General features: G+C 37.6%; 1 protein-coding gene across 7 annotated transcripts in view; it reads left to right on the plus strand.

Annotated features, from left to right (window-relative positions):
- The window catches only part of TRPS1 (transcriptional repressor GATA binding 1), a 211201-nt gene extending 193652 nt beyond the window's left edge, over positions 1–17549 (plus strand). For all 7 annotated transcript variants that reach the window (XM_063173323.1, XM_063173346.1, XM_063173314.1 and 4 more), the window contains 2 exons: positions 6464–6586; positions 11218–17549. In XM_063173323.1, the coding sequence (XP_063029393.1) occupies positions 6464–6586; positions 11218–12279 (1185 nt within the window). In that variant the 3' untranslated portion in view covers positions 12280–17549. The remainder of the gene's footprint in view (positions 1–6463; positions 6587–11217) is intronic.
- Positions 17550–20347: the final 2798 nt, after the last annotated feature.

Below are 20347 nucleotides of genomic sequence, written 5' to 3' on the forward strand. Positions count from 1 at the left end.
GGATTGGGTCAGCTGTAACTTGAGGGAGGATGTAAAGGTGAGGAGGTGACGGCAGTGAAGAGTTACAGCAAGTGATTTACTGGCTTCTTTTCGTTGCTCTGTTTTTCTTAATTTAGTAATTTATTTTGACCAGTCATTGTTTTACTTCGGTAGAAATCATCCTAAGCTAGCATCTTACTTAACATCCTAAACTAGTATCTTATTTACTTGCTCAACACAACACAAAAAGACTGTAGTTTGCTGTCTGGTTTTTGGGGTGGAGTTGGGGATTTTTTTTGAGTAGTGAATGCTGCTGTTTCTTAGGTAGCTTTACAAAATACAGCTTCAAATGCTGGGACAAAAAACTACTCATCTTCATTTTTGTCGCTGTTAAAAAAATAATTGCAGTTTACATGAACATTTAAATATTTACTCTCCCTAAGGGATCAGGGGGAGGATTCTAAAAGGCTGCACTAGCAGTAATGTTTAATTTACTGTCTGAGTTTTTTCTCTCTCTAAAACCCCCTTGATTCCTCCCATTAAAAGTTTATGATACAGCATATATCATAAAAAGATGCTGTCACAATACAGCATTAAAAATTCCACTAACTTTCTATATGAATTAAGTGTGCAATTTTGACTTTACTTTTTGGCAGTTTTACTTTCTTTTTACCTTGTCTTTCCTAATGTCTTTCTTATGTCTTTCAAATACAGATGTTTAATGCAATTGTTCTTGAAAATGTCTTAGATAAAGAGTTTGGATTTGGCACATTAAATTGACGTAGAGACAGCTGTTAACTCTAACTTAAGGTTGAAAACAACTTCTACTTTAATACTCTGCTTTTTGTGTTTTGGTTTTTCACTTCTGGGACAAAAATTTGCCGTGTCTGGTGTATTCCTAAAAGGTGTTGAGGTTATAAGGGAAGGAAGCCTCAAGGAGTTTCTTTTTAATTTAGACATAGTTACAGCAAAAGCAACTAATTTTTTAAAATGTGAAACTTCACAGAAACATAGTTGTGTCTGTTTTCACAGTAGAGAGAGAAAGCAGTTCTGATTAAAAACATTCAGAAAGGTCTGAGTGCCTTTGCAACCAAAAGAAGTGAGGTCTGAAGGATGCCTTTCCCACCCTAATCAGAAGAAAGTAGTGCTTTCTCCAACATCCAGATGCTGTCCTGCTGCCCAGGTTTTAAACTTTAATCTAAACCTCACCAAAACTCAAGACAATCAAATACCTGCTTATATAAGGAGGACAAAGCAGGAAAGACACAGCAGGTGTGGAACACGAAACCCTTTCAAAATTACGGCAGTGCAAGCACAACAAAGATAGATGCAATCACGAGTGCACTATGCTGTTTTTCTGTACTGTGTGGTAGCAGCCCAGTGAGAGCAGCTGCTTACAATTGCTGCTCTCCACAGCAAGTCACCTGGCTCAAACTGAGCGTGTGTGCAGCTTTCCTCATCTCTCCTTTTGGACCTCCCGTGTTGCAGGAGAGCTTCCAGAGCCGGCATTTTGCCTTTTTTCAGTGAGGCATATATGGTTGTATTCCCCGACTTCATCGCTGGGAGTAGGTCAGCCACACGCTTATTCCTGGGCAACACTTATGATTTCACTGCACCTCATGTTCTGGAGCCATGATTAACAGTGTGCTCTGTTTCTGGCACATTAGAGAGGCCAGAGATGGTAAAAAATCCACTCAGTCCTCATCATATCATTGTTTCGTGTTGGGGAAGTGAAAGTAATCAGCAATAAGACAAGTTTTGTTGAGTCCAAAACAAAGAGGGTGATGTAAGAAAAATCCTTGGCTGCTGCTTGTGGAGCCTATTTGAGTTTCTAAAAGCATCTTCTGGCAGAAATTTTGAAAACAGGATGTATTTGGCACTAGCAGAGTGTCAGGCACCATTGCTTAGTCTAGCTAGCTAAAAAGTCACAGTTCCTGAGTACTGTTTTTGGCTGTGCTCTTGCAGGATATATTTTGCTACATTAACTTCCACTGAAAAATACCCTGAAAATTCAGTATATTATGAAATATTTTTGTATAATGTGGAGTATAAGAAGTCTTCTGCATTGCTACAAAGTCTGGAATTGTATGAACTGTAGAGTCAATCCTTTAAATTGAAAGCAGTTTTTATGAAGACCCTGGCAAGACACCTGAGTGAATCACTTGTTACCATATTCTCTGCTGGTTTATTGCTTAGCAGAATGGACTACTAATAATTGCCTTGTTTCAGTGAAGTATTGGTAGCTAGTGAAAATCATCTAAGGAGTTAAAAAAAAATTAGGCATTGGGGCTTGACGCTCTATATACCAAGTTTCAGACTTGTTCAATTTGAAATGGTCAAGATATGAAACCATAAAAAATGTGAGTAAATACTCTGCATATCAAGGGTTGTTATGCAATTACATGCTTTCATCATGGCTCTTACCAAGGGAAAACAGTCAATAGAGACGTCTGCAAGACATATTCAGTGAATAATTACAAATTTTCATAACTTTGATACATAAAAATAATAATCCACTTGTTCCTTTGGTACTGCTACACTAAAATGTGTGCATACTTTTATTTTCCCCAGAGCAAAGCCACTCTGACTGTAGATTGTTAGAAAGTTTTCTGAAAAACTTGAAATCTCCTCTCCACCCACCCCCCAGTTTGGCAAATCTCCAAATTATAAACAGCTGAACTGATTTAAATAAAGTTTTCAGTACCAAGAAAGAAGGAAAAAAAAAGTTACATCTGGGCTGACAAAAACATACGCCAAGTTTCAGCCTAATGTGATTTGAGACAACTGTGATATTAAACGCCCAGACCTCAGAACTGGAATGGAAATAGAGATAGGCTTTTCTCTGCACTGGCCCCTTCAGGATTTGAGATTGTAATGTAGTGGCTGTAAGGCCCCAGATGATTAAAGCTTGACTTAGTAGATACATATTTTAGTTATTTAGACCCTTTTGGCTTATTCTTCCAAGGATGTACATGACATTTTCATTGATAACTCCAGACAGTGCTAGTGGCATTGATCACAGACTGAAATCTTTTTATCTGTGGCTCAGACTCTCTCATGACTAGTCATGTTGACCTACATTTACTATGCTGATTTAAGAAATTAAATGTGGTAGGATCTCATTAGAATGGGAGTAAAAGTTCTCCAACATATTTCTTGAGAATGGTAGTGGTGGTGCTCAACTTGAGCCCATGGCTGGGTTTTATGGGGGCTGTGGGCCATAGCTGCAGCACAGGCTTTGCTGGATTTGAGCTCAAGTGCCTGTTTCTTTGCAAGACTACCCAGAAAAGCAGCAATATTGACCCATATTATTGACGAGGTCAAGTGATGAGCATGCAAAGCCAAACAGATCCATGCAGAAGTACCATCACTAACAGAATTGCTAATGAACATTTAGCAAAAAAACCCCCAAAATAATTTCTGCTGACCAATAACTTAGAAAACTTGCTATATGAGAAGTAAAGGCCTAGGTTTTTGTTGTTTTTCTTTTTAAGAAACATTATTTGTTTAAGATAATAGGTTTGCTACATTGTAGGCCTTTTAAAAAGCCCTCCAATTTTTTTATTGCAGACATGAAAATTTCTGAGGTGTATTTTGACAGGCAAGTCCTCTCTGTGGTTAGTAGCATCCGAGAGTCAAGAATCTTTAGTCCAATTCTGCCATAGTCCTGTTTTGTGGCAGGAAATCCACTCTAAAGCTGTGTGTCCCCACTAAAAATAGCTGGTTTGTAACCAAAATGCTCAACGAAGCGTCAGCATTTAAGTTTTTCCAGAGGTGTTTCAATTATTCATTTATTAGTACATATAAGCTATGTTGAAACACTTTAATGCTGAAATAGTCAGTGTCGATTATCCTGTAAGGTCCTTAAATAGTACAGAAATCAGAGAATGTAAAGTAAGATAAGGTGCAACACAGAACAGCACAAAAGAGGAATTTACAGACTCTGCATTAAATCTAGAGAAGGATGTTTAGCTGGACTACTTGAAATTTTAAACAGATAAATATTTGTAAGTAGTGAATAAGCAGACGTATAGAATTTCAATACAAACAGCTACTGCTATGTATTTTGCAGGTTTTTGTCAGCTGTAGTCATTACATGATTTCACTGCAACTAATACCCAGTTTGAATCAGATCTTTCTTTAGAAAAGAGAAAATTAGTTGCCTTTGTCAATGTTGTATAGATATACTAGCTCCACTGCATTTAATGAAAATTTCTGTGTAACTTTACCTTCTGTCCCCCTTCAATGCAGCATACAAACTAGACTGCTCTCTCTATATTTTAATAGTCTTCCATGTCTTTGTAGAGGGTATTTCCCAAACTCAGGGAACACAAACAGAAATAAAACAGTGGAAAGACTGACTCAGATTAAGACTCCACTTGGTTAATACACCACACTAAGAAACTGTAGACCAGCATACAAGAAGTAGGAATGAAAAGGAACAGTTCTGCAGTGGTAGCTGAATCCTGGCCATATAAAGTCATTTCCGCTTGGAAATGTCTCGCCCTCCAAGTGGACCAAGTTGGGATTAGTCTAGTGAGGCTTTTATTGTACTCTGATGGAGAATATTTCAGCAGCCAGGTGAAACTGGTCGAGGATATCCAGCCACAAAACGAATTGAGACCTTCAATGTACGTGTAGATGAGCGCATCTTTCCAGGGCTTATATGCAGAACTAGTTAGATAGTTGCTGAAGGACATCAACTACCATCTAGTTCTCCCCTTAGCTACACTGAGAAAAATGTCATATACTACTGCATCTGATTTAAGAGGCAAAATAGGGGATGATGTACGGGCGTGAGAGAGGGATTATCTTGATGACAATCTTGATTTTATTGTATCACTTTAAAGTACCACAACATGCTCTACAAATGAAATTGTGTTCTTGGTTTAAAAGGGCAATTGTTAGCCTGACTTTGTGCTCACTAAAAACATTTCGCCAATCTTGTTAAATTATTGCACTCATTTCAGATTTTTATGGCTGTGCAGCTTACCAGCCCTCGTTTCTTTACGTTTCATTCATTTTCCTTGTATTGATGATTAATGGAGGATGTCGAACGTTAGAGTGAGCAGGCATCAGCAAATGCAAGATCATAATTAGTTTAGCTGACGAGGGCCTCTGATAGCACTTGCATCTGGATGGAAAAATTACCCTATAGGGAACTGGCTGCTCACCAGGTCTTTTTAGTGATACATTGTGAAACACCCGATGAATCAAATGCCCTTTCAATGCCAAGAAAGTGTTCCAGTCTTGAAGCCAAAATTATGTCTACAGAAAGCTTTCCATTTGAAATGTATCAGAGTACAATTATAACCATTGTATTTTTTTGGCATGAGCACCAGTCTTCTTCAGTATGAACTAAAGTTAAATAAATTACTTAAATTTTCTGAAACCCTGAAATTTTTACTTATAGTGTTAGTAATTCTTAATTTATAATAAAATTAGTTTTCACCCAGACTGTTTTCCCTGTACTCACTCATTCTTATCTTAGCTGGTGAAGGTTTCTTACTGATCATTTTTTCCCTTTGCAAAAAGGAAACAGAGTTAAAATTCGTATTTTCTTTTCAGCAAAAGAATTCCATTTCCTGCTTATTGGTGTTTGGGCCCACAAACACAGCCTGACTTTTGTTTAAATGAGAAGTTTAATGAAATCATTACTCCATAGAAAAAATTTAATGAGCAATACTCATAAACATGCCTACTTTTAAATATTCCTGCATCATTATGAAAGCTGATGAATGCACAGCTCAGTCTGGTTAAAATCAATTTGTATTTGGGGAAGCTTTACTGTGCCCTTCTTTGCCTGACTAAAATAAAATAAATAAATTAATCTATCTGTTGATGAGACAGTGTTTTCTGGGACTTCATTTGAAGTTCAGAAGAGGTCTCATTCAAGAATATTGTACTTTTATTTGTTCATATGGGCTGCAGGAGTATATGGTAGCTTATACTGATTTCAGGAATAAGTGGAAAATACAGTATCATGTATTCAAATATAATATCTGTTAAAGGAATTAGTATGAGACAGGTACAAACTGTAATTAATTGTTTGCTGGTGTTTTAGAATTCTTGTTACCAATCACATTTTTAAATAAAGCTAGCTAAAAGGAAATAATCTGTTGTGAAACCAGGAGAGTTTGCGGAATGTTCTGTCAGCTTCCAAGGTTTTTTTTTTTTTTCAGAATTTGCTGTTTAGAAACCATCATTAAATGCACAAAACCTGAAGTTCAAAAAGTTAAAGTTGTTATTCTGAAAAGGCTTTGGTGTTTCACACACCTCATCCATCACTCTGGGGTTAATTATAATGAAAATCAGTGGTGCCTATTAAGCACAATTGAACCTGACCTCATTGTGGGCAGTGTGGTTTTATACTGTCATTGTTGCCAGTCTAGAGACAAAACTCCTGTGTTGATTTGTCCTAACTCCACAGCTCATGTGACTCACCTCTGACCTGTTTTTTTTCCCTTTTTCTTCCCTGTTTCAGAGACGTAGAGGCTCGGGTGTTTTCTGTGCCAATTGCCTGACCACAAAGACCTCTCTCTGGCGGAAGAATGCGAATGGTGGATATGTATGCAACGCGTGTGGCCTCTACCAGAAGCTCCACTCGGTAGGAAGAACTTACTGGTTTGCTCAGTAGGAAAAGAGCTGCACAGCTAAGCTGGGCAGCTGTGGTCCTGCCTGGTTGTGTGATTAGTACCACTCCCTGGCCTGCAGTCAATTTCCTAACAGGGTTTTGCAGAATGGTCACTTTGGGATCAGTTGTGATTCATTATGAAACAGCCTGGGATGCTGTGAGTAGATGTGTTTGAGATCACCAGTGATGCATTTAATTATTTTGATACAAAATAAGGGGAAAATTATTTCTTTTCTGGGAATTGCTTATGATACAAGGCATATGATACATTGTGATGAAAGCTCTCTAAATTCTACAGTCCTAGAAAAACCAAAATTATTGACATTAGACATCACATCCATATTAAAATATCTCTTGAAACAGTTTTTGTATACTTTGACATCTCTTACCTCCTTTATTCTAGATAGTAAATTTCCCAGAGATATGGGGAGGTGGGATTTTGCGTTCTTTTTTCTACAGTTCTTAAAATCTGCTGGAAGATAAATATCTCGGCAAGGAAGCTATTCACTTGAAGGCACTCATCACTTGGTGAGGGGAAGATTCACCATCCCTCAGGATCAGTCAGGGAATAAATAATAATCATGGTCTGTCTATATTGCTTTTCATCTTATTGACACTTGACTTGATCCTGAAAGATGTTGAATACTCTGGTCCAGGTCCAGGAAAGCCATGCTGAAGTGTTTCCTTGGATCAGTGCCAAAATGCCTGGAATCTTTTAGGTTAAGACCCACTGGTTAAATATTATCCTTGCTGTCTTTAATAGGCACACATAGGAGAGTCAGGTGACTAATTAATTAATTTTTACAACATTCCTATGAAATTAAAAAGTGTTACTATTATTCAGAAATGGAAACCGAGGTAGTCTTTGGGAGTTTGCCAGGGCAATGTATCAGATCAGGCTTAGAGCCTAACTGAGAAATAAACGTGGTGACTGAGTGTACATTTTATAAAATGTTTTGCAGAAATTAAATTTGAAAGGTTCTCAGTGGTCTTATCTACTGCCCATACAATAATCCTGTTTACACAACATCCTGCCAAACCAGCTCACTAACTAGAACAATGTAAAAATTACAATTTTCAAAAGCAGCATGACCATCACCATTGTGAAGGGTTGGCTCTGTTTGCCATATGTGTCATTCTGGGGTCACTCATTGTTTTTAAGGCCCAGAATAGCCCAGTCAGGCCAGTAATATCTAAGAGGATGAACTAATGCATGGTCTTGACCAGCATCTTGGCTGGGTCTTGCTCCGGGTGTCATCTTCCTGGACACCTCTTCAAGTTGTAGATAGAATATCTAATTTAAGGAAATTGATCAGTGGTGAACATCCGCAAAGTTTTTAAGAAGGATACTTTGGCTTTTTTATTTGTCATTTGAGTCTGGTTATTTGTTGAAATTCCATTTGCAGACTCTTATTTTCCATTTTTTAAGTACACTTTTCTCGGCTGTAGTGTTGCATCCTACCATGATTTTCAACATTTCTTTTTAAATAGATAAAAGCTACAATAATCAGTTTTGAATTCAAGCACAACTTGGATCATCCTTATGAACTAGTAGGAATGAACTAAAGCACTTCCAGTATCATTTATTAGAAATACAGTGTCAAAGTTTGTTTTATGCATCTCAAAAGCAAGAAGCTGACACTATCTCTAAGCTCCACTGTTTAAGCATGACAATAAGCTGCCATTCAGTGGACATTTGACATTAATATCTTCAGTTGAACTTTGCCCTAACAAATGAAAATAATTTAATTAAGCCTTACTCTGCTGTGGTATGATAGCAACTCCTTTATAAGTAGGAGTCTGAAATAATCCAACAAATCTCTCCTTTGGGACAACTTTTGAGACAGTCCCATGGAAAGGGATGCTCTTCAGATGGACATCAGAAAGATGAAAGTTTCTTTTATCAGTCTGCCTGTCTGTCTGTTCAGGAAAAATTGCAGTGTGTGTCATGTATTGGACATATGGTTTTGAATTAAGGGGTCCAGGATGATGCAGTTATTAAGGAAATGTCCAAAATTGTAAAAAATCAAGTGAATAGAATTTACTTCTGTAAGACCCCTGTTCATCTAAATTGTACTACACCGCTGAGTAAAACTCACCTGTATTAATTTGCACATTTCTTAGCTCCCTTTTGATTGGATAATTACTATCTAGGACTACCATCCTCATTAATGCAAGCCTAAGGTCCCTTTTTCACTTTCGTTTAATGAGAAGAAAAATCTCTGATCTATCAGATACTACTAGGTGATAGTGACTGACAGATATTAACATGGTAGTGATTTCTGCTGCAAGTTGCATTTCTATTTCTATTATACCCTTGAATAACTTTTCAGTGTGTTTTCAAAGATGTTCCATCTATCTAAGGGGTAATTGCCATCAAATTTGCCACGTTTTTCACATTTCTCTCCTTTAACGCAATCAAATATGTTTTAAAATTGTAATTATAATCCAAGAGTCTATTATTAAAATAGTTTTAGTGAAAAAATGCATCTTACTGCAAACATATACAGAATAGTCACATTTGCTGTCTGCCCAGAGTCATGAATTTGACCATTATTATTGTGGTGCTGTCCTTCATTTTTAAACAGCTCGAATTTGGTCATGGAACACTACATTTTGTTCCATGGTGATTCTTTGACAACATCCTTAGACTAATTCAGTAAAGAATTGCAGCATATTCTAGGATTAGTCTAGAGGAGGCTCCACTTTCACATGGAATTTGAGAAATCTAATCACAATAATTTATTGAAGCATTTGTTGAATTTTTTGTTTTTTTCAGTTACTCATATTATTGGAGTGGGGAGATTGCCAGCTGATACAGAGATGGCAGAAATATTTGTGATCATCTTCATTATGTCTAACATATAATTAAGGTTCTGACATAGACCATTTTAAAAGTAAAGTTCTGGTAATGTTTCCACTATATTGTAAATTTAATGCCCCACTGAAAATCAAGAAGTGACCTTAAAATTTTCTATTTGCCTTGGTCAAACTATTATCTTTATCTGAATAGAATTTACATAAAAAATATTGTAATTTTTTTAAGATGATTTTGTCTTAACTTTGATCTGTGTGAGGAGGCTGGTTCAGGTGCTGTTTTTCTACCAAGTTTAAATTTCTCTTATTTAAAAATCTAAATCAAAGTGTGTATGTACTTCTGATTCAGTATTTTAACAGAAAGTAAAATCTTAAAAAATAGCTGCACTGTCTAAAATGTAATTAACCATTAAGAGTATGCCAACTGCAGGAAAATAAATAAGTGAAAGGAGAGGAAAATGGCAACTGAAGAGAGAGATTAAATCTCTGCAAATAATAGAATGGGTGTTCTTCCAGCTCTGGATGTTTTCATATTAGCTTGAAGTTACAAATATATTAAAAATTTAGTTACATTCAAGGTACTCAAGATTACTTTGGATATTGACTGTAAGCCAAAATTAAATCTGCTTTTAAAAACAATGTTAAAATTTCCAAATAAACATATGAGTAGAATACTGGAGCAGGGTGGCACTTTTATGGCCTCCAACCAAAATGGGATTATGTGCCTTTTGGAAGAAAAATGTCAGCTCCCAACACACCAAACTGAATGACTTTTAGGTAGTTTCTGTTCAGTAGGAAAACGTACTGATGGTGCAGCACCATTTTTCACTCAGATGCTATTGCTTTTCTCTTGGGGGGCGTTTAAAGGAAACCTAACTGCTGTCCTTCCTTGTACCATGTTTTTTTCCCCCCACAAAGTTATTTTCACTTCTTCTCTAAAAAGGTCACTTAACTGTTTGGGGTAGTAGCAAATGGAAACAGAAGTCCCCACTTGGTTCTTCCCTCTGCCTCTTTGTGATGTTTCCTTCTTTGGAGATCCCTTTTGGCCCATGCTTCTCTCTCTCATGACTTAGTAGCACATCAGTAACACTTAGAAAGCAGTGCAGCTGGGGTGAAGGAGGGGGAGTTGATACCAAAGAAGAGGTAGACCTCTTGGTGCACAGTTTCCCTGGGCTTTCTTCTCCATCTTTCTTGGCCCCTTTCTGGCCACCATCTTCCCACTCGGCACACAGTGGACCTGCAGCCCTTTTGCTGTGTGACAGCAGTGGTGGTCAGCAAGCCCTGTGTGTGCCTGTGTTTTCTGTCCCTGTCAGAGCAGGGTGAGTATGAAGGTAAGTTCTTGTCCCAGTGGGAGCTGTGCAAACCCCTGCTTGAGGGCAGCTCTGGTGGCATGGTGCACAGAGCAGCACCAGTGCACAAGGCCTTGCACCTCCTGCCTCACCCCCAGCTCTCAGCACCCACTTTCAACATGTCTCCCCCAGAATTTTTTAGGAGTAACAGGTAATAAATGGTTTGACAGCTTGGATACTTCATGCCTTTTTAAGTAAATAGGTACAGGATGTCTAAGGCAGTTGACTCAGGTTGATAAAATAAGCCATTTTATAGTTTACTTTCAGCATGAGAGGCAATGAACCAGCATTTGGATTGAAATTTGGTCATTCCTGTAACACTGTTGTAATACAGCTCTTCACAAAAGAAAAGATAAATTTGCACGAGCGTGGTCTCACAGATTTGTTTAATGTATCTTTCTTTTTTCCTTTTGTTCATTCTCTATGTGTTCCATGCAGACTCCCAGGCCTTTAAACATCATTAAACAGAACAATGGTGAACAGATCATTAGGAGACGAACAAGAAAGCGCCTTAACCCGGAGGCACTTCAGGCTGAGCAGCTAAACAAACAGCAGAGGGGTAGCAGTGAGGAGCAAGTCAATGGAAGCCCCTTAGAGAGGAGGTCAGAGGATCATTTACCTGAAGGTCATCAGAGAGAAATTCAGCTTCCCAGCCTCAGTAAATACGAGGCCCCAGGTTCATTGACTAAAAGCCATTCTGCTCAGCAGCCAATATTGGTCAGCCAAACTCTGGATATTCACAAAAGGATGCAACCTTTGCACATTCAGATAAAAAGTCCTCAGGAAAGTACTGGAGACCCAGGAAACAGTTCATCGATATCAGAAGGGAAAGGAAGCTCAGAGAGAGGCAGCCCGATAGAAAAATACATGAGACCTGTGAAACATCCAAACTATTCTCCACCTGGAAGCCCTATTGAAAAATACCAGTACCCACTCTTTGGACTTCCGTTTGTACACAATGACTTTCAGAGTGAAGCTGACTGGCTGAGATTCTGGAGTAAATATAAGCTGTCTGTTCCTGGGAATCCACACTACTTGAGTCATGTGCCTGGCCTACCAAATCCTTGCCAAAACTATGTGCCTTATCCCACCTTTAATCTGCCTCCTCATTTTTCAGCTGTCGGATCAGACAATGACATTCCTCTAGATTTGGCGATAAAGCATTCCAGACCTGGGCCAACTGCAAATGGTGCCTCCAAGGAAAAGAGTAAGGCACCTCCAAATGTAAAAAATGAAGGTCCCTTGAATGTAGTAAAAACAGAGAAAGTTGATAGAAGTACCCAAGATGAACTTTCTACCAAGTGTGTGCACTGTGGCATTGTCTTTCTGGATGAAGTGATGTATGCATTGCACATGAGTTGCCATGGTGACAGTGGACCTTTCCAGTGCAGCATTTGCCAGCATCTTTGCACGGACAAGTATGACTTCACAACTCACATCCAGAGGGGCCTACACAGGAACAATGCACAAGCTGAAAAGAATGGAAAACCTAAAGAGTAAACCTTAGCACTTAGCACAATTAAACAGAAATAGGTTTCCTTGATGGGAATTCAATAGCTTGTAATGTCTTGTGAAGACCTATAAAGCACTTCATATAGAGAGCATGCCTTATCCAATATTAAATCCCTTGTTATTTTCTTTTTTTTTCCTTTTTATTCTTTATTTTTTCCTTTTTTTTCCCTTTATTTTTTCTTTTTTTTTTTTTTTTTTTTTTTTTTTCTTTTTTAAATGAGTGGGTTACCAAGAAAAAAGAACAGTTGGATGGTGGCCAGAAGGGGAGGAAGATAATGCAGTGGGACATGGCCCACCAAAGCTAGCCAGAATGCAGTGAATCATGCCGAATAACCTTGAGAAAATTTTACTGGACAATTAATACCTTTGCTGTTGTGTAAGAGACATAACTGGCAAGTGTGCAAAGATGTGTATATGTATATACTGCTGCAGGGGTGTAGTGAACATATGCACATTGTATATAAGAACTAGACATGTTAAGTATACAGAGTTAAAAGGTCATTTTCTTTTCTTTAATTTGGGCAAATTTCTGCCCTTCAACATGCCTTAGGATCACATTGTCCTCAAAGCTTTGGCAGCAATGTCATATATATGTTTCTCAGACTCAGCTGATTTTTAGCTACCATTTTATCACTACATTCTTTCTGGCACACTTTAGTCTAGGAAAACGATTTTGTGCAAGTGAATTCTCTAATACAGAAGCCACATTCCAGGTTTAATTTGCATAGAATAAGGTAACCTGCTGTATTTTATTTTAATATATTTTTAATATATTACATTTCTAAACCTTAAAGTCTAAGGTTACTTCTCCACAGGCTTAACATTGCTATACATACCAGTCAATCCCTTCAGTAGACTTATACCAGCTTTTGCTAAGTAGCATTAAATGTCTTCATAGTACTTTTTAATACTTAAAGCTTTTTAAAAACTATCCATGAAGGGAAAGCTCCTCAGCATAACTGCTCAGGGAAATAGGGCTAAATAACTAAATATTAAATAATTGGTTAAAGGTGCTGTTAGACGAGCCTCCATGCTTGCTACAAGGGTGTACAAGAACTGACTTTAATCATTTTCATTATAGTGTCCCAACCAGTAGTTTATTATTTTGCCACAGGGATGTAGAAGATATTACAAGCTACTGGATGCACTGTCAGATTAACTTATTTCATTAAAGAAGTTGGGAGAACAAATAGAAAAAAACCTTATTTTTCTAGTAAATATTAATGTATTACATTTCAAATAATGGTGCCTGACATATTGAATAATTATTTTCTACAGTGTACGTATGCAACAAAGATATTCCATCATGCATTAGAGTCAGTTCTGGCTCTGCCTCGCTGTTTACATTTGCAAATGTAGCAAACAAGGTAATGAAGCAACTATTTCTATTGCAGTAGGTATCTTTTTTTCTGTGTGTGTGCATTAAAGTTGTAAACGATAACATGAAATGAATGAAATTTGTTGATATTAATGGTATGAAAAACAAGAAGGAAATGAAAATATTTTTATGCCTACTTAGGAAAAAAGGGTAGCACTATTCATTCCAAGTACTTTTGTATTCTTAAGCTCTTAACTCACATTGTTATGCTTAAAATGATAAACATATATCCTCTTTTTATTGCTTTGTCTGTGTTTCAGAAGAAACATTTCAGAAATTATTTTGATAAGTGCTGTTTGACGATGCAGCACTGATATTTTATTGCATTCTGTAGTAGCATTGCACTCCATTTTTACAATATTACGCAGTTGCTTTTTTGTTTTGTTTGGGTTTGTTTCTTTTTCGCAGTGCAGGGTCTTAGTTCCTTATGGTTGGATGGCAGGTGTAGCTCAACTGGTTAATGAATGTTGCAGCGAATGAAGTTTAAAATGTCTTTCTGATATTATGTTGTCTTTTATTTCTCCATTCATGCATTTTATTTTTTAAAATGTTCTATAAAAATATCTCTGGACTAAGTCCTCTCTTGAGATTATATGTAAAGGGTCCTATTCTGATCTCACTTACATGCCGCCTTTCTCAGATTTTCATGTAATTGAACTAAAGCATCATAAAAAAAAAAAAAAGTTCTTGTATTTAACTTACCTGAGTCTCACCACTCTCCCTTCTATTATTTGGTGCACTTACTAAGATAGTTAACCGGATAAACAGGGAGGTGGAAAATAAAAGGAGAGGTGATAGGAAATGTCTTATAGGGGTTGGCAAAAGGAAAACCAGGAGGGAACTGGCCTAAACATTCAGCACTTTGATAGTCTTTTGAGAAATAATGTGCCTAAAGCAGCTGGCAGCAAACATCACCAAGCGTGAGAGGCACTTACACAGTTGATCACCAAAGGTCTCACCGACCTTGGCAGTATTTAGATGTTGTATTTTCACGGAGGTGAAACATTATTGCACAGTTTCTCTGATTTGTTAGGCACAGACAGGCTATTGTTCAGCATTAGGCTGCATTCCTTCCTGCTCCACCCATTGCTTCTTTACTGGTGAGCAGCATATGGAACATCCCACTCAATCTGCTGTGGTTGAGTTCTGTAACCCTTCAGTAGTGTTCTAGGTTAGCAAAGGATGTTGGGCCACATTCTTCTTCTTCTATTTTTTAGATGAATCTCCAGCTTGATACCAGTGACAAAGTCTGGTTATGTTTTTACTATTGTTCTCCAATAATAAGTTCTGACTTGGTTTTTGTGGATTTATTTTTGTTGGGTATTTTCTGTTTCCTTTTTTTTTTTTCTGTGGGGACTGAAATAGATTGCCCTCGTTTCGTTACGTCAGGGTCCAGTGTGTGTCCTTTTCAGCTTTTCCAAGGAAGATGTTATACTCAGTAAGCAGTGATTTTTATCGCCTTCAAAGGCAGCTGCCTGCCGATTCTCAGTAGTTACTGGTTTGACTTCACTTCAGACCTACCAGTCCCTCTGGCTTCTTCATTGATAGAAGCTGCATCTTCATGGCAAAATATTTTAGAGGGACATGTGCATTGTAAGACTTGAGCACTACCCTGAACTTCAGAACACTTCTCGCTAAACTCAGAAGCAGAGGCAAATCGACAGGAAATACACATATCAGGGTTTGGGGATGAGGAGAAATGAAATCTTATGAGTGCAAAGAACAAGACAGAGCTTTGAATGTTACTATTGCACACCTAGACGATGCAAATAAAATTTGGAAAAAAGTTCATTGTTCTTGCCATGACATGTTGAGATGTTCTAAGATTTCTGCTTTTTAAGAAATGGGATTTTGCTGTAGCCTGTTCTTTTTGATTGGGATAGGGGGACCACAGTTTTGTTTCTTAACAAAAGAGAGGTGACTCCATCCATCTTCCAGACCCCCTCACAATGGGTACTAATAAAAAGAAAAAAAATCCTGACACAGGAAAAGAATAATCTTATTTAATAACTTTCAGATGGAAACCAATGTTAGCACACACAAGTAATTACTGCACCCACTGTGTTTCAATCAACTTACAGCACTAAAAATTGAACTTTCAAACAATCAGTCTTTGTTCTCAATTTGCCAGTGGCTTCAAGGTGGTGAACTTCTCTTACTAAAGGAATAGTAGTGTAAGATCTTAAAACATATCTCAAATTGGGCAACCAAATAAGTAGATGTTTCAAAACTAGAGGATTTGTGGTGCCTGTCACTAACCAGATTGTGGAACAGGCACAGTGTTTCCAGTAACTCTCTGTATAGATGGAGCCATCCTGTGACATCATCTGCAAACCAGATTGTCCTAAGCTGTCACTTCATGGCTGCTGCCCCCTCAGTGCTGCAGGAGATGATGTTCCAGAGCACAGTTTGTGTTCAGGTGCCAAATTCAGTCTGCTTTCCAAATGAAGTGCTGCACCTAATTGCCACCATGCTGATGAAACTCCTCCCTTAATTTTTAATGGACTTAATTTTTAATTTTTAATGGAGAAAGGGGGAAGGACACTGGATGCAGATATCTTGGTTTTAAAAAGGCACTGTTGTCTATTGTGACAGTTTTAAAGGGAGAGAAAATTGAGACATCTGCAAAAGTTGAGACACACTGTGAGCAATAGATTATTTTTGCAGTTAGAGGGGCAGCAGGACAAGTGACTGATGCTAATTGTATCCAGTGCTGAAGCACAGTGATTGCGCAATGGGAAAAACTGATTTGGCAACTGTGGATTAGTACTCAGTTCAGGGACAGACTTTCAAGTCCACCCTTGGACTGGACACTGTTGTTTTGTAGTCATAACTACTTGCTTTATGTGCTAAGGATGTTGTCTACCATCTGCTTTTTGCCCAGTATGTCTAAATATATTCTCATTTTTGCTCCTGTATTGATTTTTCTTGGCTGACTTAACATGCTAATTCCTAATACTGGTCAGGAAAAGCCAAGGAGATTAGAAGGTCACTTCTGTGCAGCCAGAAGGGTAGATATATTTCCTTCTGCTTCTGTGGAGACAGTTATGCTTGGCAAGGAGCAGTGAGCAATTTGTCAGCATATCCCAAATGTGATAGATAAGTAAGAAATCCCTTCTAAACTTTTCTCTAAAGTTAAGATGGGCCAAGTAAAAGTATTTACTTAATTTTCTCACCTCAGAATAGGATTCCTCACTACCCTCTTCCTCACAGTTTTTATTTCATTTAGCCAACTCTGGAAAGCTGACAGTTGGGGAGATGCTACTTGTATAGTAATCACACACACCCCAATTTACTTTAAGAGGATAAAAGACAGTAATTAAATGGTTGACAGCCAGATAAATACCTGTTTCATTTGATTCTTTGTTGCACCTAGTAAAATTCCTGTACTAGGAAAGCAAAATTACACTTAGTAAGGTAAAAACATTGTGACAGCTACCACAGTTTTCCATTCCTATCATTTTGGCCTCTGAGCTCTGTGTAGGAGAACAGGAGAAAAGGAAACATCTCAAAATGCCATTGTAAATTTAGCTTATAGAAAATTCACCAGCAGGAAAAGAAAATAAAAAAAAATAAAAAAAAAATGCTTCATAAAGAGTGACTTCATGTTGCTAAAAACCATCATTAAACTTGTAGCCCTGATTTGACTCTAGAATGCTGGCTCTTAATGTTTTGTCCTTACAACACATGGATGTGTTTTTTGTTCTGTTTTGTTTCAGGTTTTTTTGTTTTGTTTTGTTTTTTGGTTTTCATAGTGCATGTTCATTTCTACTCACAAACATGTTCTTGGTGTATTTCTTATGCAAACAATCTTCAGGCAGCAAAGATGTCTGTTACATCTAAACTTGAATAATAAAGTTTTACCACCAGTTATAAATCAGATTTGTGTCGTTGTTTCTGGGGACAGTGTGATGTCATGGTGTCACTACAGCACTGTGGGGTTGGGGAGGAGAACAGTCTGGACTGGAGCTGCTCTGGGAGCACGAGGGGGCCTGGCAGCACCTCTGAGTAATGGTCAGTGGTTATGTCTGAAAGGCAATGGCAGCATTGCTCAGATGGGAAAGGCATGAAAGGGGAAGGGCTCCTTCAAAAACACATTAGCCCTGTTACAGTCCTTCTGTACTTAGGGCTCTAGATGTGATCCAAATCTCATTCAAATAGTGACAGGATTTAAGTAAAAGTCTCTTATAATGGAGCTTGAACATTTTTCAGTACTCCATCATCCTGGCATGACATTAACGGTTTTATTCTCCTGCCCCAATTTGGAGAAATGATGAAAGAAAGGCTGATACTGAAATGTGAACAGGTACCCAGGGTCACCAGGTCTACTCCTCATAGGAAATTCATGATGGTCATGAAATAATTCCTGATACTCAGGCCCGTGGTTTCACATCATGCCCACAGCCCTTGCAGGAAATGCTGGTGGCTCCCATCACAGTCACTGACGCACTGGTGACTCGGGAGCAGAGAATACCACCTACAATGTTGCTGCCACCACTTCCTTCAGCAACCTTGGAAGTTTTCTCAGAGGCCCCAACCAAAGCACTGACCAAATCACCTCAGCCTGGCATTTCTGTTTGGATGAGCTAACAGATCTGGGTGATATGGCTCCAGCCATCATTTCCCTTATGCTGTAATTTCCTTTTTCATAGGTTTTTTATCATCTCCATGGTTGAAACCTTCTTCACTCTCATACAGAATATGCTTTAAAGTAATATAGAATGGTAAAATCTGTTTATGATGGTAAAGCAGAAATGTTCTAGGGCTCAAATGTAAAAGCACCATGCCAAAAACAACTTCTGTGACTCATTCTTTAAGTGAATTCGGATGTAAAACTCTATGCATTTTCAGTCTCTTTTTAATTTCCTGACATTAATAAAAATAATAACTGTAGCAAAGAAAAAAAAAAAAGGCTTTCATATGTGAGCAGAATCAGTTTTGGAGACATCAACTATGCATTTTGAAAAAGGTGCTACATACAAAAGCTGATCATTACTGATTGTCAGACTATGCATATATATGTACTTATATATATATTCTTACACTGGTACGGAGTGTGTAGCAATATAAGAATTATATGAAATTCTATATAAATATACATAAAGTTCATGTATTTATACAGAGAGTTAAAATTTTAAAATTACATATTCTAACAACATATTTTGAGAATAATAAGATTTAATCCAAATGTCTGTTATAACCATAAAACTTATCCCTGACCAATGCAGTGTCTTTAATCAAAGTATGTCTTTAATTCAAAAGTGTTTAATAGTGCACTTCTATCTCCAGATACTTAAGTGAGCTCATAATTGTAGGAGCTGATGACCTCAAATGTTTCTTTGTGGTTCCATGCACTATTTGTATAGTCTACTTACATTGTTAGTGCCTTTCTCTTACAACAGCAGCTACTCATATAAGCAGCTTATATAAGTGCACACCAACATAGTTATCTATGTCATGTTTAACTATGTTTAACTACTGTCATCTCTTGAGGTAGGTCAAAACTCTGTTGTCCCAAGTTCAGCCAGCCTGAGAAAAGATAATGCATCTGCTAGCAGCAGGTCCTGGCCCTTTTCTAATGAGATTTGTAAATGTATGAAGCTTGAATTAAAAAAAAAAAAAAAAAAAAAAAAAAAAAAGAAGTAAATATCAGACTAGGTGTTAATTCAGTAGAAAATGGACAGAATGAATAAGCAGGGTGCTCCATTCCATATGGAGGGGAAGTGGGGTTCTTTCAAGAGCATTCTGTTATTAGAAATGGCCTAGTTTTCTTACAACCTTATTTATTATAAATCACAAACAAACCTGTCTTTATAAGACTGTTGACAGTTGGGATATAAAATCAAGGAACAGAATCTCAGTGAAACTGTTCACTGGAAGTTCTACTGTGATGGGCAATTAGGCTGGACAGCTGGGACACCTGAAACCTGATGGAGGCAGAGTTTGTACTGACACCAGCTTCCTTTGATTTCCATGAAGAGTCTGACTAATCCTTGTGTGCAGAACAAGAGTGTCAGTGAGTCCTTTCTGTAAATGAAAGTGTCTCCTACGCATCCAAAGGAATAGAAGTGTCTTTCACACATTGTGGTTGCCATGTCACTGGAACTGTCTGATTCAGCTCCAAATGCTGCTGTGGAATTGACAGCTCTGTGGTGAGATTGATGCAGTGACAGTTGTGTCACCCACCTCCAAACAGCTCCATCAGTGCTGATACAATGTCAGAGGAGTTGGCCAGAGAAGAAATACAACCATTTAAAAGGAAAGAAATACATTTAAGAAAACCAATGAGATTTGCACAGTGTTGTAACCAAAAAACCTTTGTTTACAACACTGTGTAAAGAAGATGGCTTAAATCTGCCACAGATGTGCTTTTTTTTTTAGATTTTTTTTTGCCTTTTTTTTTTAGCTTTTCTTTTTTGCCTTTTTTTTTTCTTGGCAAAGGCAATGCAGCTGCTGTGGCGTTATATTTGAATGAAATAATTTCTTTTATGACCTGTAACATAAAAAGCAAAGCCACGACATAAAGCTAAGCTAGCTCTCTTTTCACTGTAGCATTCTTTAAAGAAAATAAGACAATAAAAGTGTGTAGAACTGGATCAGGAAGGCTTTCTAAATGAAGATTTTAAGGAATGGAACTGGATACATACTTTGCATTTACTTTTTAAAAGAAAATATCTT

Source organism: Melospiza melodia, chromosome 1 (assembly GCF_035770615.1).
Source record: "Melospiza melodia melodia isolate bMelMel2 chromosome 1, bMelMel2.pri, whole genome shotgun sequence".
In the NCBI taxonomy this organism is placed as follows: domain Eukaryota; kingdom Metazoa; phylum Chordata; class Aves; order Passeriformes; family Passerellidae; genus Melospiza; species Melospiza melodia.